This window comes from Monodon monoceros, unplaced genomic scaffold (assembly GCF_005190385.1).
Source record: "Monodon monoceros isolate NGI ecotype Baffin Bay Population unplaced genomic scaffold, NGI_Narwhal_1 Super_Scaffold_2, whole genome shotgun sequence".
Taxonomy (NCBI): domain Eukaryota; kingdom Metazoa; phylum Chordata; class Mammalia; order Artiodactyla; family Monodontidae; genus Monodon; species Monodon monoceros.
In genome coordinates this window covers 73375749-73400144 of record NW_021703776.1, presented here as the reverse complement: position 1 = coordinate 73400144, position 24396 = coordinate 73375749, and the positions used below count along the sequence as shown (strand labels likewise).

General features: G+C 38.9%; 1 protein-coding gene across 3 annotated transcripts in view; it reads left to right on the top strand.

Annotated features, from left to right (window-relative positions):
* The window catches only part of CTTNBP2 (cortactin binding protein 2), a 158946-nt gene that overhangs the window by 73764 nt on the left and 60786 nt on the right, over positions 1 to 24396 (top strand). For 2 of the 3 annotated variants that reach the window (XM_029233780.1, XM_029233781.1), the window contains 5 exons: positions 1863 to 3492; positions 9450 to 9653; positions 11090 to 11189; positions 18836 to 18986; positions 22025 to 22276. In XM_029233780.1, the coding sequence (XP_029089613.1) occupies positions 1863 to 3492; positions 9450 to 9653; positions 11090 to 11189; positions 18836 to 18986; positions 22025 to 22276 (2337 nt within the window). Of the gene's footprint in view, positions 1 to 1862; positions 3493 to 9449; positions 9654 to 11089; positions 11190 to 18835; positions 18987 to 22024; positions 22277 to 24396 lie in introns of those variants that run through there. The other variant, XM_029233782.1, reaches the window with a different exon arrangement.

Here is a 24396-nt window from a genome sequence, read left to right as displayed (position 1 = left end):
GACTTCTTCAAAGCAGGAAGAATCCCCAAGTAAATGAGTAATACCTCTGACTGCTGGCTGGGCAGTGAGCCGTTCTCTGCTTTTGGTCTCGTGCATGACTGAGGGGAATGGATTTCATGGTGAGGAACAGGAGCACGTTCTCAACTGATAGATCACATGCGAGCGTTTCCTTCCTCTGTCACTGATGACTTGGAACTGGCTTGAATAATCCCTGTCTCTCTTGAGAGTATATTTGTGTTTAACATCTGGGGGTTGCGGGAGTCCTTTCCATGTCTTTCATCAGGTAGATCTACTTTAACCTTAAACTGTAAGGCCCTTTATGGACCACCAAGGGAAAGTTTCTCTAGTTGAGAAGGTAAGGCGTGTGGACCGGCCTGACGACTACAGCCCAGCTTGGGATGTATCCCTCACAGGCACCTCATGGCAGATGTTTCCTGGAGAGAAGTGGGAAACCTGGGCGAACGTGTTAGAATAGTGCACCTGTAAGGCCTTCGTATCCAAAAAGTCCATCAGCCTTTGGAAGGTTGATGTCTTTGTGAACTGTGTTGATTTCATTCATTCAATCAGTAGTTTATTAAGCGCCACTGTGTGCCAGAGACTGTTCTAGGTCTTGGGGACCCAGCAGCAAAGAAGACACAGTCCCTGCCCTCGTGGAGTCCTGTTGTAGTCGAGGTAGGCAGGTGCTAACCAAAGAGTGATAAGTACAAGGGTGGGAAGGACTGTTGTCTTCCACAGGATGGTGAGGGCAGCCTCGCTGTGAAGGTGACAGTTGAGCAGAGTCCTGAAGGAAGAAAAAGAGCCAGGCTTTTGTGCCGTTGGGTGTTTTTGTGCATATTAGAAAACCCCACCTGGAGGTTTAAAAGTTTTTAAAAGCTTCTTCTCTATGTTGATCAGTTAAGCAAATGTTGCTTTGGAAAGTCTAAATCCTAGGGACCTGTGGCTCAGTGAGCAGACAGAGCCTTTTTCCTAAAGGAAAACGCACCCTTCTTTCCAGACAGATACAACCCCAGGCCTGGGCAGACGCGTGGTGAGAAGGCAGAGCTGGATTTCGGTCCCTCTCACCCCTGCAGCCGGTCACCCTTGTGCAGTGCACAGACTCCTCAGTGCAGGCGCCCTCTGTGATGGGTGGTGGTGGAATTTCTCGGCAGAGAGAGCAGCAAGATTAGAGGCGCTGAGGCAGGATGATGTTCAAGAAACACTGGGGAGACCAGTGTCATGGGAGCCAAGTGGGCAAAGTGGGATTGAAGGAGATGAGGTCAGACTTGGGGTTCACTGATACTGATTGAACTAATATATAAGAAATATCTTATTAGAAATACAAAGAACTTTCATATATGATTTTACATGATTTTTACAGCAACCCATCATAAGCTCAAAGAAGTTTACAAAAAACTAATATGATTAGCAAGTATAGGAGTTTAGAAATTAACTGAAGTCCTCTGTTTTCAGCACTTTTTATTAAACAGTGCCTCAAAGATGAGTAATTTTAAGGCATTAACCTTAAAAAAAAAAAAAATCAGTTCCCTAACAGAGTTCTGTTTTTACAAAGCAGACCTTGCTAAACTCTGTGTTGTGATTTTGAAGCATCAGGTAACTATTCTCCTTTTCTACAGTTAACTTTAATACATTAAATTTTTTTTCTGTTGCTGTAATTTAGATGTTTTTTGTAAAACTGTTTACATCTAGTTTCTTATTTTAATGAGTCTCTAAAATATTATCTGTCATCTCACAACACATTTCAGAAATGTGGCACTTTAACCCAAACCATGTAATTGTTACAAAATTAATAAAAATCTCTCCACTTCTTTGGCTGAAAGAATCCTCTGCCTATTAATCAGGGCTGTCCTGTGCATTTCTTTCAGCTGGAGATGGAAAAGCTTCAGCTCCAAGCCCTTGAGCAAGAGCACAAGAAGCTGGCCACCCGCCTGGAGGAGGAGCGAGGCAAGAACAAGCACGTGGTCCTGATGCTGGTCAAGGAGTGCAAGCAGCTCTCAGGCAAAGTCCTAGAGGAGGCCCAGAAGCTAGAAGAGGTGATGGCCAAACTGGAAGAGGAGAAGAAAAAGACGAGTGCGTTAGAAGAGGAACTCGCCGCTGAGAAACGAAGAAGCACAGAAATGGAAGCTCAGATGGAAAAACAGCTCTCAGAGTTTGACACAGAGCGGGAACAGCTTCGTGCCAAGCTGCACCGAGAAGAAGCACACACCACTGACCTCAAAGAGGAGATAGACAAGATGAAGAAGATGATCGAGCAACTGAAAAGGGGAAACGACAGCAAACCCAGCCTCTCTCTCCCCCGGAAGACAAAAGATAGACGTTTGGTCTCTATATCTGTGGGAACAGAGGGACGGATGACAAGATCTGTTGCATGCCAGACAGACTTAGTGATAGAGAGCACTGACCCCGTGAAGAAGTCACCTTTGACCGTGCCTGTAAAGCCTGCCATGGGGAGCCCCCTAGCTTCCGCCAATGCGAAGGGGAATGCGTGTGCCAGTGCCGACTTGGTCAGGCCAGGTATCGACAGGCAGGCTTCCCACGGTGACTTGACTGGTTCCTCCCTGCCCACTGTCCCACCTCCAAGCGCAAACAGAATTGAGGAAAATGGACCGAGCAGCGGCTCAACACCAGATTTAACCAGTAGCGCATCCCCGCTTCCCAGCACCGCCGCCCCGGCCGCTGGGCACATGCCCGCCCCACCTCCTCACAGTTTACATTCACCATGTGCCAACGCGCCTCTGCATCCAGGCCTGAACCCGCGAATCCAAGCGGCTCGGTTTCGATTTCAGGGCAACGCTAATGACCCAGACCAAAACGGGAACACCACCCAAAGTCCTCCATCCAGAGATGTATCTCCTACAAGTCGTGACAACCTAGTGGCCAAACAGCTAGCTCGGAATACTGTGACCCAAGCACTGTCAAGATTTACGAGCCCTCCAGCGGGAGCGCCCCCGAGACCTGGAGTGCCCCCCACGGGGGACGTTGGCACCTACCCCCCGGTCGGTCGGACCAGTTTAAAGACTCCCGGTGCCGCACGAGTTGACAGAGGAAACCCTCCTCCCATCCCTCCCAAAAAGCCAGGGCTCTCCCACACTCCTTCTCCACCGCACCCGCAACTCAAGGTTGTCATGGATAGCAGCAGGGCCTCCAATGCAGGGGCCAAAGTCGATAACAAAACTGTGGCTTCGCCTCCTTCCAGTTTGCCACAAGGGAACAGGGTAATAAGTGAGGAGAATCTCCTTAAGTCTTCCTCCCCTCAGCTGCCACCAAAACCATCCATAGATTTAACTGTGGCACCTGCAGGCTGTGCCGTTTCAGCCCTGGCCACGTCTCAGGTGGGTGCCTGGCCTGCTGAAACCCCTGGACTGAACCAACCTGCATGTTCAGAAAGTTCCCTTGTCATTCCCACCACCATTGCCTTTCGCTCTTCCATAAACCCTGTTAGTGCCTCATCCTGTAGAGCAGGTGCCTCAGACAGCCTCCTGGTAACAGCATCAGGTAAAGGGATTGGAATGTTATACCCTTCTTTAAGAATGTGGCCTGTCCTCTCACTTGCCTTTGTTTCCTTCACATTGCCTTGAAAAGTTTTTTTTAATTTGATACTTTTTTTTTTTTCCTATTTCTTTCCTCTCTTTTTTTGTGTTTTTCTCTAAAGGCTCCGGGGTATGGTGATTCATCTTGCTCTATGAATTGTGGTTTTGTTATGCTAAGTGTTGTCTTCTTTTAAAAATAACCTGAACGTAGTGGTTTGGAGCACGTGGAGACCATTAATTTAGAGAGATTGAAGCATTTCCATGGGAGGAAGGGCGTGTCCTTCTTATTAAATATCCGTCTCAGAAGACTTCTGTATTAGTGAGCCATCGCCAGACAGTCAGTTCTGTCCCTTCTGAGATGACATTTGAAAGAATGCTTTCACGTAGTTATTGACACTACAGTCAACCTTGGATTATCAAATTGATTAGAGGTGTTCTGTAATTGGTATATCCTAAGTTTTAATATCAGTTTGGTGTTTATTTTTCTTAACCTCAAAAATAGTGTGTATATTTGTAAATCTCTGTTCTAAGTTTAGTTTATTTCAGAAGTTATTTAGAGCTGTCATCTCCTAACACTTGAGCACAGATGGATAACAGCATGTGGGCTATATTAGAGAAGGTTTCCATTGCAGATGTGGTTTATGAAGTCACCGAATCTGGGACTCTTGAACAAAGAATCGATAAAGAACTGGATTTTTCCCTTTCGTTATATAGTGCTAGAGGAAGCATTGCTTTTTATTGGCATTCATCTTTCACTGAGTAAATGTGGCTCTAAAATAATGTTACGGTGTCATAGTTCTGTTGAAACTTTGCAGGGTCTCTTCTACCCCAGGATCTTAGTGGTTAGTAGAGAGTGTTCGTTCTAATGAGAGAGAACTTTAAGAATTAAAGGAAGATCTGAGCTGTGTTATATTTAAAATTTAGGGAGAAGCATGGGAATAAGAAAAACAGGTAGTACTGTACTTGCTAATTATCAGGTAATGAGAGCATTATAACGGGACTTATTTATCCAATTATAAGCTGTCTCCTTGAAATTAAGCTCTTTGAGAGGCTAGATTCATATTTTAAGGGGCAGAATTGGGAATTGGAAACAGCATGGACTTTGATGTCAGTCAGATCTGCCTTGGAATCTAGGCTCTGCCATTTACAGCTGTATGTTTTGGGGGATTTTTCTTGAACTGAGCAACTTTTCTCATCCTTAACATGGAGCTTATGCTGCTCATATTGGGGAGGGTGGCTGTTAGGAGGATTTAATATCATAACGTACAAAGAGCATGGTATTGAGCTTAGAGCAGCATGAGTGATGAACAAAAAGGTGCTATTACTGCTTCAATTTACTGTTGCTTAAAGCATTTTGAAAATTTGCTTTAGAATTGACTCTGGTATTGCTTTGGGATGTCTTTCCAGGCATTGAGCATTCCATATTTTTTTTTTAATCTAAAATGGTATTACTGAGCTGGATGGCCTTTCTCATGGCCTAAAATGATGTTAGCTGTTTCCCACAAGTTAAATCCACCCTCAAAGGAGGAATTTTTGCTACCATTCAGGAGCACCAGAGAATGTGCTATAAGGACTTAAGGTAGTTGCAAAACACAAGTTCCAAAAATGTTTGGGGACATGGCAGTGCTGTTGACATAAATGCATAGACTATAAAACAGAAAACACTTCCTGGGATATATGAATTTTGCCAGTTTTTTAAAAAATACAGATCCATCTTTGCTTTATACCCCAGTGATTTGCCAGTAGTTGCCTTGGTCATTACTGTGTTCCAGAGTTCAGCTCCAAATGCCCTTTGTTTCCCATGGAAAAGCCTTAAAATCAGGATCGGTGACTGAAGAACTTTTGACAGCAGGATTTTAAGTTAACCTTTAAAGTCAGAGAATTCCTAGTCCATTACTTATTCACTAAAATGCCCTGCCTAGGATACAATGGGATTTTGGATAAAGGAACCATAACTTCTCTGAAAAAACACCTTTGCTTGTGTCTAGAGAACAAAAGAGGATAAATAGTGGAACCAAAGAAATAGCAGTCACTGAAGATCCGTGAAACTGGTTCCTCATTTTCTGTTCTCTGATTTTGCAGTTTGGCCAAAATATTCTTAGAACTGCAGGATTGCATTTGGTGCGGTAACAAGCTTTTTTGTCGTTTGATTATAAGATATAGTCTATTAGGAGAAAATGGAGGCAGTGGAAGTTGTTAGTCAACAGCAAGAATTTACTGAACATCCATTCTATTGGGGGATAGAAATGTTATTGCAGTTACATAGTTGGGGTGTATAACTCAACCGTGGATGTAGGTCAACCTAAACTTTCCAAATGAGATACAGGATTTCACCTGTTTTCCATTTAGATGCCCCTATTTTTGCTGCTGTGCCCGCTGCAACTAGGAAGCACCCCCCATCCTCCTTCCTAACCTACCTGTGCCTGGGTGAGCATGTGCCTCGCCAAAACATAGGCTCAGTGAAGGGTATGCATCTTGTAAATAGCCACTAATGTCACTGTGATTGGTAAGAGCAGGACATGGGGACAGAGCATGTCTGTCAAATACCTGGTTGATGTGTTTTCCAATGTCGGTGATGAAAAAAAGCACTGGACTGAGTATAAAAATACAACGTTAGTCCATTTCTGCTCCTTGCTATGTATTACCCTAAAGAGCAAATTCTCTCTGAGCTATTAGTTTTTCCATCTAAAAATGAAAGCACTGAACCAAAAAAGTAATAATAGTTCCAAACCAAAAAGATGTATTAAAATTGCCTGTTGAATTTTTCAAATAGCATCTCACTACCTCTCCCTCTTTGGAAATCTAGATCCCATGATCTTTCAAACTCTAAAAATCTGTTTCTATGTCAGTTTATATGTATGATAAACAATTATGGTTAAATGAAAGCACTGAGGAGAATTGCAATGACGAAAGATACCACTTTAATGAATTGTGTTGTAAATTACTCTAACTCGATTAGCAGTTTTATAGCCAAATGTTAAATTTTTAAATAACCTTTAAAATTATAAACAAATTAGAATTTCTTGCTGCTGCTGACCTTGTCAAATGAACACATTTTAATTGTTAGGTGAACAGAAGCCTAAACCAGAAATCACCCCAGGCAACTGAGTTTCCATACCCTTGCAAGTGTTGTTTCTGTTTTTTTAAAAAATTATTATTTGATACATTTTATTTAATTTGGTTCAGATTTTTTTCCTTAGGTAAACATATATTTAAAAAATTCTCCTCCATGTTTAATTGGCTTAATGGCTAAGTCAGAAAACGAGATTGATCTGAGCTATGAATGAGATTAACCTTCTCCACACTCTGAAGCTGATGCCAGAAGCTGTTCTTCACTCCTCTGCCATTGCATGTTCTGTCTGTTCCCTTCATCACTGCACGTTCTGCCAGATGCTCACTTTTACTAATGTTTGCACATGATACTGCAAAGCTGAATGACCTTTTTCTAACATCATTAAAGTAGCTGTATGACTGCAGGTCTGTTCTATCATTACTTAACCATTACTTAACTAGTCAACTAAATATTATCACTTTTATCATTGTCCGGAATTTCAAATGAACAGTAAAGTCTCATGGTGAAGTTTTATTTTTCCCATCTTTATAGCAGGATTTATTATAATAACTTAAGCTTGCCTGTGCTGGAGAAAATTGAAATGATAGTGGAGATAAAAAAATGTAGTTGAACTTTAAGAATACTTGGTATTTATAAAGCATTTTTCACTTTTAAAAGATTATTAAGTGTATTTAAAATAAGAAAATAAAATTGATATATATTCTTCTGGAGTTTTGTATAATAGAACTGTAAGACTCTTGAGTGGTCTAGAGATTGAGAAAATTTTTGAATAAAATATTTTGTCTTAAGATAGCTTAACATTAGAAATGGAGTTTCCCAGGAAATTATCTCCATAATGGAATATTTCCATTAAAAAAGTTAAAATATATTTATATTTTAATTGTCCCCCAAAGTCTAGAATTGTTTTAAAAAAAGAAAAAACAAAACCCAAAAGAATAGGAAACCATTTAATATATACCAGTTGATATTCTTAAAAGGGTGTCAAGAACTGAGACCCCTGGGGTGAGGTAGAGGGATTGAGAGAGACAGACAGAGGGAGAGACAGAAAGGGGACTGGGGTCAAGGTCGGGAGGGAGGAAAGGGAGAGAGACAGATAGACAGACTGACTGAGCATGAGCCACAGTCCCTCCTATTCCACAGAGCACCACAGTGCCAATGTGTTTGAATTGCTTTTGTGTTTGCTTTGCAGTCAAGGTTTCATACCTTGGTGTTTATAATTTCTCTGTTTATCATCTATTTCTAATAAGTACTGATTTAATTTTTGTGGGCTTGTTTTTTTGTTTGTTTTTAAGAAAATACAAAAGGTAAAATGTTATCAGAGAGGAGTCTTCTTGTAAGTATTAAGTAAAAAATCTTACTTTTGTAAGAAGAGCTAATGAATATCAATGGGAAAATATCGTAAAGTTTAGATAAATATTTAATTTTGTGAGCAATGAATTTTATGTTATTGCAGTCTAATAGGGTAAAAGCAATGAATTACTCAGAGACCCAAATAATTGATTCTGAAGATATAATATCCAGTTTTTAATAAGCAGTTTCATTTGTAGAAACTGCTTTGTTTTTTTTCCCCAAAGAATCTTTAAAGTACTGAGAAATACTTTGATATGTACTTTTTTTTAATACTTAGTGAAATAATTTAAGGCCAATAATTCAAGATTCAGTTATGAGTTTATTACATACTAATATAACACCCATGTACTTAGAATATTATCCTGTTACCAAGGTGCAGGGAATATAAAAGCTCCACTGTTGTATCTTACTACAGAGAATGTTACCAGACAGAGGTAGAAAGTGTACCCCAGGAGTGAATATGTGCACATATGCCCCATATACACACCAACTTTCAGGTTTTTGGGGCTCCATAAGGAAGAAATAAAAATGACTTATTTTGAAAGTTAATTGTATGTAAGCCTAAAATACACTAAGTACCTATATGTCATGTTAAATAAACATTTTTACTTTACTGTTTTTACAGCCTTTTGATCAAGGAAGAATTCAGAAAATTTTCCATGCTATATGCAACCGACTTCACACACTTAACAGATTCTCTTCTAAAGCTGCTAAATACTGATGAGAAATCTCTATGATAACTCTTAACGACTTTTGTTAAAACTATATGGTAGAGTGTTCTGTTTTGTTGGCTGATGAAAAGTTTTTGGTACAAAATGTGAAGGTGGTCAGATGACATAGTCTTCAAAATTGTGTATTGAATATTTGTGCTGGTATAGTCTGTATATGTTGTGCTTCTATTAGCTCTTGATACTGAATAGAAGTTGGCTGCCCATTATTTTTCTTCCCAAATAAGGGAATTCAAGGAATGTAAATAGATTCCTTGACAGTATTTGGTCCATCTCAGTGGTTTATGTAAAATTTATATTAAGTACCTTGGAAACATTGTAGAAAAAGGAAAATTTCTATTTTTTAGAATTATCTCTATCTTATACCTAAAGATATCTATCAGTTGATACCCAATATTGAGCAAATCTATACATAATTTTAAAATTCAAATTGTTTTGAAACCCTGAGGAGGAGTTTGAACTTTCAAATCGAGACAGCTTTCTTAGTTTCCTAAAACCAATCACCCCTTTAACACTTATCTGTGCAAGACTGACGACTAAAAATAATTTGTCACCATGTATGTTAATTTAACTAGCAGTAGATATAAGATTGAAATAACAGTACAGATTTATGCTAAAGTAAATATTAACAGATTGATAATGTTAGAAACCACGTAATCCTCTAGGGGTACATGTTCATGTGTCTGTGTGTGTGTAATTCAGAAAGGAGTGGGTAATATCTGTCTCTTGACCTTGCTCCTACTCTCTAACTAGGGTCACTTTAACCCACAGGCTGGTCACCCTCCCTAACCCCTTTGCTAATGAGTGGTGGTCCTGCCCCCCTGGCTGGCAGGCCCACCCTTCTTCAGCAAGCTGCTGCCCAGGGAAATGTCACTTTATTATCAATGCTGCTTAATGAAGAAGGACTGGACATAAATTACTCCTGTGAAGATGGCCATTCTGCCTTGTATTCTGCTGCTAAGAATGGACATACAGGTAAGATGGTGCCATCTTACCTCACTGTATCACCCTCTTGCAAAAGGATGCAGAATCAAAAGCACCTGTAACCACTGTTATGAGCAAAAGGTGAATTTAGGTTTCAAATTTTCCCTTTCAGGTAGAATAAATAACTTTTTTACATGATTTAAAGATTTTATAAGCATTTTAAAAATCCAAACTGGACAGTTCCGTAATAATCTAAACTTTTACTGCAGATAGCAAAAAGTTATCTCTGTTTTATGCACAATGAAATGTATTCGGTTTGTAGAAATTTGGGGTCTAGTAACTGTAAAGCACATTTTCAAATAAAGCCCCCCCATATGTTATCGCTTTGGCCAGGACAAAATAGCTCTAATTTGTCTGTTAGAAATAGCTGGTGTCTGTGAAAGCAAAGCCTTAGGGCTTTAGCACATGCTGCAGTGAGGGAAAGTTTGAGTAGTTAGGAAAGGTCATGGGTCTGAAATTGTTCTGTAGTTGGAACAATTTATAGTTATTTGGATTTTTTTAAGAGAACGGAGAGGTTGTACAATTATAAACGACCTATCGATGAAGTCGGGGAATTAATCTTGTTCCTTGAAAAGCAAACCTTAGAGTCAAATATACTAAAACATACAGTAGTGCAGATAAAGAGATGATTCGATGGCAAGCAAAAAGTCAAATAGCATTGCATATGTAAGCCATGTGATCCTTGGATAATTCACATAATGTGGCTTCCTTGGAAGTTTTCAGAGCTTCTCTCTGTTCGAGTGGACTACATGCAAGATTCTAGTGAACTACAAGATGATAGCTCATTATTTTAAAAGTATTTTGGAGTACTTCTTCAAAAGTACTGTGGGAATTTTCTCTAAAGAAATTCAGTCTAGTTAATAACATGTGGAATGTGAGGTCTAGGTGCTATTTTTGCCTGAGTCTGATGACTTTGTGTGGGTTCTCCTTGATCTTCATTCAGGGAGTTAAGTATAAGATGACTACAACATGAAAGCATTTTAAAGATTAAATTAAACATCATAAAGTAAGAATTTAACTATTTAAATACAGAGAATGGTATATCAATTTGGTGAATGGATTTTGTTTTCCATCCAGTAATATTATTTTTGGGGATTGACTGATGGGAAGATCTGATAAAACATTTTCTGACATATGACAGTCCTTTCACTCATCAGCAGCTCCTCTCCCCCCGTCCCGCCAAAAAAAAAAGAGAAAGAAATCATGTCTTAGGTGGTGACTCTGGGGTATTACAATCCTGGGGGAAAGGGGCCGCTTTCCCTTTATAATAGTCTGTGGAGTCTCACAGCGGCCCTGAAAAAAATTGTCAGATGAGCTGTGCATGAGAGAGGTCCCTTGGGGTTAGTGTTTGTCTACAGCTCGTACAGGATTTGGTTCATCATGACTCTAAGTGGGGAATTAAAATGGCTTTCTATTAAAATCCATAGACTGCGTGAGATTGCTGCTGAATGCAGAAGCCCAAGTCAATGCTGCTGATAAAAATGGCTTCACACCCTTGTGTGCTGCAGCTGCTCAGGGACATTTCAAGTAAGTGATGCTCTTAATTCTTCTTTTTTTTTTCCTATGAAAAGAGCCTCTTTATAATTTGCACACATATTTTAGTTCTGGCTGAATGTGTAAACTAGTGCTTAAGATCCATTGGCAAATAAATTCAACTAAACATATTTGAGAATTTAAATGCAAAGTAGGATCCTAAATTTGCTCTTCTTTTTTTTTGTTGTTTGTTTTTTATACAGCAGGTTCTTATTAGTTATCAATTTTATACACATCAGTGTATACCTGTCAATCCAAATCTCCTAATTCATCCCACCGCCACCCCCATCCCCCCACCGCTTTCCTTGCTTGGTGTCCATACGTTTGTTCTCTGCACCTGTGTCTCAACTTCTGCCCTGCAATCCGGCTCATCTGTACCATTTTTCTAGGTTCCACATACCTGCGTTAATATACGATATTTGTTTTTCTCTTTCTGAATTACTTCACTCTGTATGACAGTCTCTAGATGCATCCACATCTCAACAAATGACTCAATTTCGTTCCTTTTTATGGCTGAGTAATATTCCATTGTAGATATGTACCACATCTTCTTTATCCATTTGTCTGTTGATGGGCATTTAGGTTGCTTCCATGACCTGGTTATTGTAAATAGTGCTGCAATGAACATTGGGGTGCATGTGTCTTTTTGAATTATGGTTTTCTCTGGGTATATGCCCAGTAGTGGGATTGCTGAATCATATGGTAATTCTATTTTTAGTTTTTTAAAGAACCTCCATACTGTTCTCCATAGTGGCTGTATCAATATACATTCCCACCAACAGTGCAAGAGGGTTCCGTTTTCTCCACTCCCTCTCCAGCATTTGTTGTTTGTAGATTTTCTGATGATGCCCATTCTAACCTGGTGTGAGGTGATACCTCATTGTAGTTTTGATTTGCATTTCTCTAATAATTAGTGATGTTGAGCAGCTTTTCATGTGCTTCTTGGCCATCTGTATGTCTTCTTCAGAGAAATGTCTGTTTAGGTCTTCTGCCCATTTTTGGATTGGGTTGTTTCTTTCTTTAATATTGAGCCACATGAGCTGTTTATATATTTTGGAGATTAATCCTTTCTCCGTTGATTCGTTTGCAAATATTTTCTCCCATTCTGAGGGTTGTCTTTTTGTCTTCTTTATGGTTTCCTTTGCTATGCAAAAGCTCTTAAGCTTCATTAGGTCCCATTTGTTTATTTTTGTTTTTATTTCCATTTGTCTAGGAGGTGGGTCAAAAATGATCTTGCTGTGATTTATGTCACAGAGGGTTCTTCCTATGTTTTCCTCTAAGAGTTTTATAGTGTGAGGTCTTACATTTAGGTCTCTAATCCATTTTGAGTTAATTTTGTGTATGGTGTTAGGGGGTGTTCTAATATCATTCTTTTACATGTAGCTGTCCAGTTTTCCCAGCATCACTTATTGAAGAGACTGTCTTTTCTCCATTGTATATCCTTGCCTCCTTTGTCATAGATTAGTTGACCATAGGTGCCTGGGTTTATCTCTGGGCTTTCTATCTTGTTCCTTTGATCTATATTTCTGTTTTTGTGCCAGTACCATATTGTCTTCATTACCGTAGCTTTGTAGTATAGTCTGAAGTCAGGGAGTCTGATTCCTCTAGCTCTGTTTTTTTCCCTCAAGACTGCTTTGGCTATTCGGGGTCTTTTGTGTCTCCATACAAATTTTAAGATTATTTAAGATTATTTGTTCTAGTGCTGTAAAAAGTGCCATTGAAATTTGATAGGGTTTGCATTGAGTGTGTAGATTACTTTGGGTAGTATAGTCATTTTCATAATATTGATTCTTTCAATCCAAGAACATGGTATATCTCTCCATCTGTTGGTATCATCTTTAATTTCTTTCATCAGTGTCTTAAAATTTTCTGCATACAGATCTTTTGTCTCCCAAGGTAGGTTCCTAGGTATTTTTTTCTTTCTGTTGCAGTGGTAAATGGGAGTGTTTCCTTAATTTCTCTTTCAGATTTTTCATCATTAGTGTATACGAATGCAAAAGATTTCTGTGCATTAATTTTGTATCCTGCAACTGTACCAAATTCATTAATTAGCTCTGGTAGTTTTCTGGTGGCATTTTTAGGATTCTCTATGTATAGTATCATGTCATCTGCAAACAGTGACAGTTTTACTTCTTTTCCAATTTGTATTCCTTTTATTTCATTTTCCTCTCTGATTTCTGTGACTAGGACTTTCAAAACTATGTTGAATAATGGTAGTGAGAGTGGACAGCCTTGTCTTGTTCCTGATCTTAGAGGAAATGGTTTCAGTTTTTCACCATTGAGAATGATGTTTGCTGTGGGTTTGTCATATATGGCCTTTATATGTTGGTTCCTATAAAGAATCAACCTGGTTGGAACCTTGAGGTAGGTTCCCTCTATGCCCACTTTCTGGAGAGTTTTTTTTTTTTTTTTTTTTTTTTTGCGGTATGCGGGCCTCTCACTGTTGTGGGCTCTCCCCTTGCAGAGCACAGACCCCGGGCGTGCAGGCTCAGTGTCCATGGCTCACGGGCCCAGCTGCTCCATGGCATGTGGACCGGGGCACGAACCTGTGTCCCCTGTGTCAGCAGGCAGACCCCCAACCACTGCGCCACCAGGGAAGCCCCTCTGGAGAGTTTTTATCATCAATGGGTGTTGAATTTTGTCAGAAGCTTTTTCTGCATCTATTGAGATGATCATGTGATTTTTGTTCTTCAATTTGTTAATATGGTGTATCACATTGATTTGCATATATTGAAGAATCCTTGCATCCCTGGGATAAATCCCACTTGATCATGGTGTATGATCCTATTAATGTGTTGTTGGATTCTGTTTTCTAGTATTTTGTTGAGGATTCTTGCATCTATATTCATCGGTGATATTGGTGTCTAATTTTCTTTTTTTGTAGTATCTTTGTCTGGTTTTGGTATCAGGGTGATGGTGGCCTCATAGAATGAGGTTGGGAGTGTTCCTTCCTCTGCAATTTTTTGGAAGAGTTTGAGAAGGATTAGTGTTAGCTCTTCTGTAAATGTTTGATAGAATTCACCTGTGAAGCCGTCTTGTCCTGGACTTTTGTTTGTTGGAAGATTTTTAATCACAGTTTCAATTTCATTATTGTGATTGGTCTGTTCATATTTTCTATTTCTTCCTGGTTCAGTCTTGGAAGGTTATACCTTTCGAAGAATTTGTCCATTTTTCCAGGTTGTCCATTTTATTGGCATACAGTTGCTTGTAGTAGTCCCTTAGGATGCTTTATATTTCTGCAGTGTCTGTTGTAACTTCTCCGTTTTCATTTCTGATTTTATTGATTTGAGTCCTCTTCCTCTTTTTCTTGATGAGTCTGACTAATGGTTTATCAATTTTGTTTATCTTTTCAAAGAACCAGCTTTTAGTTTTGTTGATCTTTGCTATTGTTTTCTTTGTTTCTATTTCATTTATTTCTGCTCTGATCTTTATGATTTCTTTCCCTCTGCTAACTTTGGGTTTTGTTTGTTCTTCTTTCTCTAGTTCCTTCAGGTGTAAGGTTAGATTGTTTATTTGAGATTTTTCTTGTTTTTTGAGGTAGGCTTGTATAACTATAAACTTCCCTCTTAGAACTGCTTTTGCTGCATCCATGGGTTTTCAATTGTCGTGTTTTCATTGTCATTTGTCTCTAGGTATTTTCTGATTTCCTCTTTGATTTCTTCAGTGATCTCTTGGTTATTTAGTAGCTAGCCTCCATGTGTCTGTGTTTTTTATGTTTTTTTCCCTGTAATTCATTTCTAATCTCATAGCGTTGTGGTCAGAAAAGATGCTTGATATGATTTCAATGTTCTTAAATTTACTGAGGCTTGCTTTGTGACCTAGGATGTGATCTATCCTGGAGAATGTTCCGTGCGCACTTGAAGAAGAAAGTGTAATCTGCTGTTTTTGGATGGAATGTTCTATAAATATCAATTAAATCTATGTGGTCTATTTTGTCATTTAAAGCTTCTGTTTCCTCATTTATTTTCATTTTGGATTATCTGTCCATTGGTGTAAGTGAGGTGTTAAAGTCCCCCACTATTATTGTGTTACTGTTGATTTCCTCTTTTATAGCTTTTAGCAGTTGCCTTATGTATTGAGGTGCTGCTATGTTGGGTGCATATATATTTATAATTGTTGTATTTTCTTCTTGGATTGATCCCTTGATCATTATGTAGTGTCCTTCCTTGTCTCTTGTAACATTCTTTATTTTATAGTCTATTTTATCTGATATGAGTATAGCTACTCCAGCTTTCTTTTGATTTCCATTTGCCTGGAATATCTTTTTCCATCCCCTCACTTTCAGTCTGTATGTGTCCCTAGGTCTGAAGTGGATCTCTTGTAGACAGCATATATATTGGTCTTCTTTTTGTATCCATTCAGCAAGCCTGTGTCTTTTGGTTGGAGCATTTAATCCATTCATGTTTCAGGTAATTATCGATATGTATGTTCCTGTGACCATTTTTTTTATTGTTCTGGGTTTGTTTTTGTAGGTCCTCTTCTTCTCTTGTGTTTCCCACTTAGAGAAGTTCCTTTAGCATTTGTTGTAGAGCTGGTTGGTGGTGCTGAATTCTCTTAGCTTTTGCTTGCCTGTAAAGCTTTTGATTTCTCCATCGAATCTGAATGAGATCCTTGCCAGGTAGAGTAATCTTGGTTGTAGTGTCTTCCCTTTCATCACTTTAAGTATATCATGCCACTCCATTCTGGCTTGTAGAGTTTCTGCTGAGAAATCAGCTGTTAACCTTATGGGAGTTCCCTTGTATGTTTTTTGTCGTTTTTCCCTTGCTGCTTTTAATAATTTTTCTTTGTCTTTAATTTTTGCCAATTTGATTACTATGTGTCTTGGTGTGTTTCTCCCTGGGTTTATCCTGTATGGGACTCTCTGCGCTTACTGGACTTGGGTGGCTATTTGCTTTCCCATGTTAGGGAGATTTTCAACTATAGTCTCTTCAGATATCTTCTCTGGTCCTTTCTCGCTCTCTTCTCCTTCTGGGACCCCTATATAGTGAATGTTGTTGCGTTTAATGTTGTCCCAGAGGTCTCTTAGGCTGTCTTCATTTCTTTTCATTCTTTTTTCTTTTTTCTGTTCCATAGCAGTGAATTTCACCATTCTGTCTTCCAGGTCACTTATCCATTCTTCTGCCTCAGTTATTCTGCTATTGATTCCTTCTAGTGTAGTTTTCATTTCAGTTATTGTATCGTTCATCTCTGTTAGTTTGTTCTTTAATTCTTCTAGGTCTTTTTTAAGCATTTCTTGCATCTTCTCGATTTTGCCTCTATTCTTTTTCCGAGGTACTAGATCATTTTTGCTATCATTATTCTGAATTCTTTTTCTGGATGGTTGCCTATCTCCACTTCATTTAGTTGTTTTTCTGGTGTTTTATCTTGTTCCTTCATCTGGTACGTAGCCCTCTGCCTTTTCATTTTGTCTGTCTTTCTGTGAATGTGGTTTTTGTTCCACAGGCTGCAGGACTGTAGTTCTTCTTGCTTCTACTCTCTGCCCTCTGGTGGATGAGGCTATCTAAGAGGCTTGTGAAAGTTTCCTAAATTTGCTTTTCTTAATAATAGATGTTTGTATATGAGGGAAATGAAGAAGAGGAATATCCTGTTTCCAAACCTCATGTGAGTGAACTTGCTTCCGAAGAAGATTATTTTTAGCATATCAACATAAAGTCATCCCTCCTGTCTATGGGGGATTGGTTCCAGGACCTCCTACAGATACCAAAATCGAGCATGCTCTAAGTCCGTTATATAAAATAGTGCCGTATTTGCATATAACCCACGCATGTCCTCCCGTATACTTTAAACCATCTTTAGGTTACTTATAATACGTAATACAATGTAAATGCTATGTAAATAGCTGCGAGCATGTGGTAAATTCAAGTTTTGCTGTTTGGAACTTCCTAGGATTTTTTCTAAGTATTTTCCATCTGGGGTTGGTTGAATCCGCAGATGTGAAACCTGCAGATAAGGTCAGCTGACTGTGTATGTGGTTATATAACGGATTGTTAAACACTTTGCTGTTCACTATTTTCCACCACTGCAACCTAAAAACCTTTTTTAGGTGCGATGGCATTAAACGTAAAACATAGAATTATATTAATTGTAATACTCTTATAGCTTCCTACTGGCAGTTTATTCAGTATTAAATCCCAATTATTCACTTTGTTTTATCATTAAAAAAAAAAATTGAAGCAGAGCTTACATACTGAAAGAAATTACAGCACAAAACCAAAAAGAGCCTATCAAGTAAAATATACGTAAGTTTAGCAGTGATTTCTTCAGTAGCTTAATAAGTCAGTTGACTATAGATATAACTTTCTAAAATCAAGTAATATTTTAATAATAAAATAGAATATAGCTAAATTGCTCTATTTGCCTGTGATGAAATGGCAGGCTCTGGAGAATGAAAGCTGTGTTCAACTTTTTTATTTTACCATCCCGATAGAAATGTTTCCTTTAACAAATCTCAGAATTCTTGAAGTACGGGTTTTACATTTTACACTAATGTTACTAGTCCTAAAGGTAAATTTTTAAAAATTCAAAATGCATCCATAAAGTACAGTATTTTTTTTTTTTTTCTGTGTGTCTAACTTGTCTCATCACCCTCAGTTTATTGTTGAGGATCAGAGCTACTGATTTTGCTGCTACTTTTTGCATGTATCCTAAGTCCTCCAAGAGAGATTCTTCTTCTGAGCTACACTTTTACCTTTACTGCCAGCAGGCAATCTGTAGGGCCACTTGCTTGGATAGTTTAACAGTCATGGGAACAGAGGCATGGATGGTTTTGCAAAAAGGGAGAACCCTGGTGAATGAAATGCAGGGGCTTTATTAATTTAAATGTGTATTAGATACACATTAGTATGTAACTTATTTTAAAAATATGCATAAACAAACCAAATGTTGCCAAGGGAAGCCAAGAAAAAAACATGCATGTGAGCAAAGAAACAAAGATGTGAGTTCCTTCTTAATTTGATGATTTATCACTCTTTTTTAAGTTTATTCTCATCTAATTTTGCAAACTGAAGTTAGTTCCTAAGTGCTGTGAAGTCTTGAATTTACCTCATTGCTTTCCTTCTTGATTCTCAGGGCAATGTGTTTCTGCTTAGCTGTGTCTTTTTCCTCATAAACTAGCCCCACTTCAGGAGACAGGACAGCCTCTGCTGTCTTTTCTCCCCAAGATGGCCCTTTTCTGTCTCCGTACTGCCTTTTATAGTGGAGGCAAATGGTGCCCTGCTGTCTGTGCTATTTTTAATTATTTTCTCAAGTGGAAATCTCAGAATGACTCAGCAGCCTGACTTTTTTCAAGGTTCAAACTATTTTGAACCACAAATAATATATATGTCAAGCACAGTTAAACATTTTCCAAGGACTACTTTCACAGTTTGGTTGCAGAGAACTGTCATAAACCACGTATTCACACTTGATCAAAGCTGCTATTTTAAATTTTCATGGGAGTAGTTAAAATACATCTTCCAGGCTTGTTAAAAACAGTATCTATGTAATAAGACCAGGAATAATTGATACATATGTTTAATAATTCATGTAAATAAAGATGCAGAATTGCTCTAGCATTATTTTCTCTATTTAATATCTTGGTCAGGTGGTACTTCAGAAATCAAACGCAGTTTGTATGTAATTAATCATAATCTTGCATTTAGGTGTGTAGAATTATTAATTGCATATGATGCTAATATTAATCATGCTGCTGATGGAGGACAGACACCTCTATACCTGGCCTGTAAAAATGGAAATAAAGAATGTATTAAACTCTTGTTGGAAGCTGGAACTGACCGAAGTGTAAAAACCAGAGTGAGTACCTGTATGTTGGGTTTTGTCCTATAATTTACAATATGTCTCCAAACTCTACAGCTCAAAATACAGTTGCTTTGTTTTGTTTTGCTTTGAGGATATTGGGTAAGGACATTGTCTTATTTCTTTGAGCATTTGATTATTAGAAGCTTGTTCATTAGCCTTTCTTTTTAAAGGTAGTTGGTGTAGTGCCTGGGAATTGTAAGCAATGGACAAAGGTCAGCTGTCCTCGAGGTCGTCGTCACTATCCACAGTAGTGCTCATTTGTGGTATGTGTAAACAGGAGGGAGTTTGTGGCAAGACAGTGCCCATTGCCAGTACTTAGAGGAAGGTTATTTGTGCTCACTGTTCTTCCCAGGACTGACGTTTATTGTTGCTAAGATTATGCAACACCTCACAGAGTTCAAGGTCATTGTCTAATTTGAGTCAGAACTTGAAGCACTGTGTGTGGAAACCCACTATGAAGCCTAACAGGCTGAGGTAGCTGTTGACTGCGTCCCACACAGTTCTGGTACCTCCTGTACAGGGCGCACAGGTGAAGTCAGGGACTTAGAAACTGAAGAAATTTGGAGTCCGATCCACAGAAGAGTCCTTGGATAATACTTCTGGCTCAGCCACACAGAAATGCATTTGAAACAAACTTATCAATTCAGCTTCCTAAACTGGTCTTCATCAACCTATCATGATAGATTTAAGGACCAAGAAATCAGCCTTCGTACACTGGCATGCGTTTCTCCAGTGGGGGCCCATCTAAGGACTGGTGGGTTTAACGGAGCCCACTCTTCACTAGGATCAGGATTTTTTTTTTTTTTTTTGCAGCTTCCCAGAATGTAAAAAGTGTAATAATCACCACCCTCCAGGATATTCCTGATGAAAGACAAGTGTAGACATCTTAATCTCCAAAGGTTATCTGAACCTTGGATCTCTTCTGTTAATAGAGAATTGACTATACTGTGCATCCATTTCATAGGAAACACCCTTAAAATTTTCTAGGATAAAAAGGTGCATTACCTACTTTAAGGTCACTCTTAGATTTTGGATTTTCTTAATTTCTCAGAAGAAAACAAACAATGGTATAACCAGAGATATAAGCAGATATAACAAACAGTGGTATAACCAGAGATAGGTATAGACATTTTCCATTGAGTCCTATTGCAAGGGCTTTTTTTCTTTAATTTCCTTTCTATTTATTTTTTGAAAATCTGAGAAAATAGTCCAGATTCATGTTGTTTTATATATTTAAGAAATCTGTGGTATTACACATTCATTATAAAATTCTGCCTTACATATGAAAAAGGAATGAATTTTACATCATTATCTGAATGAAAAATAAGTAGTTCAACATAAAAAGTCACATCCTATAAGTTAGAGAACACAGAAATCCATGCTCTCAAGCTAGTTGTTGATAAGCTGAATGAAATCGTTAGAAGTACAGAGGCTCCAAAGTACAGAGATAAATAGCATAATTGATAAAGGATGTTAAGGGAATAATTATTTCTCATGACTTTTAATAAGAAATCAAAGGAGAATGAAAGATTTTAAGTTTTTCAGAAGTAACTGCATGGCCTTTGTAATATAAATTAAGGAAGGTCAAGAGCACTTACACTCTGTTGCCTAATTAAGGCTGATACCCATGTAAAGGTATCTACAGCCCAACAAAGAACAAGCCATGAAACACTTTATCTGCCTGGGGTACACCAGAGGACTATATGGTATTCCAGCTACTGCCCAGCCATGGTCTGCTGTTAGCCAAGTCGATTCCCTTGATATGAAGTACAGAACCAGAGAAAAAGCCACATCATTCACTGAGAGCTTTAGCAAATGATCAGATGACTCGGTCTAAATGTAGATGGTTACCATTTATTGTTTGTTCTTCTCCCTGTCTTCTACCCCGTTATTTTTTTTAAAGTGTACCGTAACTCACTGAAAAAATATTTAGTGTAGCAGTATGAAATACCAAATGAAAAAAATAGGCCAAAGGGAAAATAAAATGAAGCCAAAATACGTATCACCGAAATAATTCTCAATTCTTTTATGAAAGTCTTAAAAATCTAATGAAGGTGGATACCTGAGTAGAAGGCAGACCTATCTTTATATAAAAATGAGAGACTACAGAGGGGATCAGGATTTCCCCTAGAATAGTGTTTGTCAAACTTTAGTGCAGCAGAGTTGCCCAGAGGGCTGTTAAAACGGATTGCGGGGCCCAAACCTTGAGGTTTCTGATTCAGTAGGTCTGGGATGAGGCTCAACAATTTACATTTCTAACAAGTTCACAGGTGGTGCTTATGCTGCTGGTCAGGGGACCACACTTGGAGAACCACTGTGCTAGGAAAGAGTTGTGAGTCTGCTTTAGCAACCAGCTAAGTGGACGGTTGAGGCTTCGAAGTATAATATGTTCTAGAGAATGGGCCCAAGCGTTTTAGTTGGAGCATTTTCTAAGCTTGCATTTATCAATATCCAGCTGCAGTCACGGAGAGCTCCATAGAGGCTGATAGGTATCTCATGAAGTTACTTGACTTTGTTTTTCCTTTATGTCTGCCTTTTCCCTGTTATCTAGAATCTTTCCTTCTGAAATTAGTGGCATAAAATTTTAAGATAACTAGAATTAGGACTCTTCCCTGTAAGTAAAACTGGCTTATAACAGCATTCATTTAGTACAGTACTGGTAACTTTATATTTGCATATAAATTTTAAAAAATCTTCATGCTAAAGTTCATTCTCTTTCATAATATTAAATTGAGATTTTGTTTTACCATATATAATGCTTAGTTACCATCCTGGGCAGTACCTGTTCACTCCAAATGGCAACTGTTAAGAGGAAATTCTTACCAAATAGCAAACACGAGTCATAGCAATGGAAAATACACTAATTGACAATGGTCTGAGAACTTAGCTCATCTATGATATTCAGGATCGGAAGCCTGATTTTCCCAGCTCAGTGGTCCATGGCCAAGAACATGTAGAGGTGAACTTTAAATAACACAGTTCTCAACATTGATGTTGTAATCAACCCTTTCCCCCGGTCGTTTTATTTTCAGGATGGCTGGACACCAGTTCATGCAGCTGTGGACACTGGTAATGTGGACAGCCTCAAGCTTCTCATGTACCATAGGGCCCCAGCTCGTGGAAACTCGTTGCACGAGGAGCCCGAGTCGGGCGTCTTTGACTTGGACGGAGGAGAAGAGAGTCGTGAGGGCACATCCAAGCCTGTTGTTCCTGCAGACCTCATCAACCACGCCAACAGCAAAGGCTGGACTGCTGCCCATATTGCTGCTTCAAAAGGTTTTAAGGTGTGTCTGGTAGCAGCTGGCCTCGTTACACAGTTGTAATTTGATGAGTGGCGAAGTTGTCTGCTATTGACTGAGTGTGTTTCACCTGAATAATTGGGGACTGAGCAGTACCATTGCAGGAGATGATCCGCTTCCAGTACGAACCAAATGATACATAAGAGGGCATTCTAGATTTCACTCATCAGTTAGAAGAGAGAAAGGTTCTGATTATTAAGGAAAAACATGAAATAGTAAGCCATCCATTCATGCTTCTTTTTCTATTTAAATCACTTGAGCAATAATATTGCTTTAACAATGAAAATCTATCAGGAAGCTCCTGAGTGCAAGGCATTGTGTAAGCTAACATTTGCAGGAATCATTTATGCGATTAGTTAACTCCTAGTTCAGTGGCAAGGGTGCAAGATACAAGACAAGTGTAGGATAAGAGAAGTTCAAAAAGTTTAAAACAAGGGTAATAGACACATGGTTGGAACAGTACAAAAATGCAAATTTTTACTTTTTGGAAGAGAGAGTGCACGTATTTCAGAGAGCAGAGTTGTGGAATATTAGGCTCAGGAATGGCTCATTCTGGAGGAGATGGAAACGATTTTGGCCTTGCAGTGTGGGTTAAATTTGTCACCCATCACTGGAGAATAGTTCAGATGGAGGGAGCAGTAGGAACAGACCAGAAGTAGGGAGGTGGGTAACAGCTCCAACTGAGCTAATGAAGAGTAGTGAGAAGTTTCACAGTATGGCACCGGCCTTCAGTGATGTATTAAGAAGTTTGAGCTTTATTTACTAGTCAGAGTAAAACCATTGAAAGGTTTTGTACAAAGGAGCAAAAGAATCAGCTCTGTAGTTTAGATTGATTGACTTAGCAATAACATTTAGAAGACTGGGGATTATGAAAACATTGGTGGCAGGGGAGAGACTAGGTGAAAGATGATGGGAGTGGTCGAAATACTAAGATCACAGAGTACAAATGTCCAAGAATTGAAGACAGATTAGATACAGGCAATGAGCGAGCTAAATAGAAGGATCATAGTGACATTCTCAGAAAGAGAAAAGAAGAGGCGTCATTGTGATCAAGATAGAACGTGGGGCTTCCCTGGTGGCACAGTGGTTGAGAATCTGCCTGCCAATGCAGGGGACATGGGTTTGAGCCCTGGTCTGGGAAGATCCCACATGCCGCAGAGCAACTAGCCCCGTGAGCCACAGCTACTGAGCCTGCGTGTCTGGAGCTTCTGCTCCACAACAAGAGAGGCCGCGACAGTGAGAGGCCCGCGCACTGCGATGAAGAGTGGCCCCCGCTCGCCGCAACTAGAGAAAGCCCACGCACAGAAACGAAGACCCAACGCAGCCAAAAATAAATAAATAAATAAAATTAAAAAAAAAAAAGAAGATAGAATGTGGATTTAAGCATGCTGAATTTAATTCTGGGATATGTTCAACCAGATGGAGATATCTGGAAATAGCTAGAAATGTGCATTTGGAGCTCTTGGTTGGGTAACTTCCTGTTGTTATGATCTAGAGCAGAAGCTGTTCATTTTGGACTTTGGGGTTTTTTTTTAGTGAGAAAAAGGCATGATTCAGTTCAACGTGGAGGTATTGCTTGCTAGTAGTAGTTTACTCCTATTTTATCCTTAAAAGAAAAAACCTACAGAAATTCTGTGAACTTGATATATATATATATTGGTTTGAATGGAAGGCAATGATATTTGACATAAAAGTGTTTGTAAGACAAAGATGGAAAATATGAAAGCTTAAATTTGAAAATGCATAGTTAATCTAAGACAGTGAATCTCATTTGATGGAGGAAAGGTACATGGGAGAGGTAGTTCTCAACTGACTTCCCCCTTCAAGAAAATCTGAGGATAATGCAAGAGGTTACTGACAGCGGTAGGTTGTTCATGCACTCAACCTGAAGGCAAGAAAAAAAAAGGCAAAACAAAACCTGAGCATCACTGATCTAGAATGTTCAGCCACTGACCCTCTGATGCTAGGCAGAGAGAGGAGCCCACTCTCCAGGGTGAGTTACCCTGCAGGGTGGGGGGCTTGTGTTGCCACTCAACTCCTTCATTATGAACTCCTCATAAGTCCTGGTGTTTTTATAGCCGAGGATGGCGTCTTCATGGCTTCCC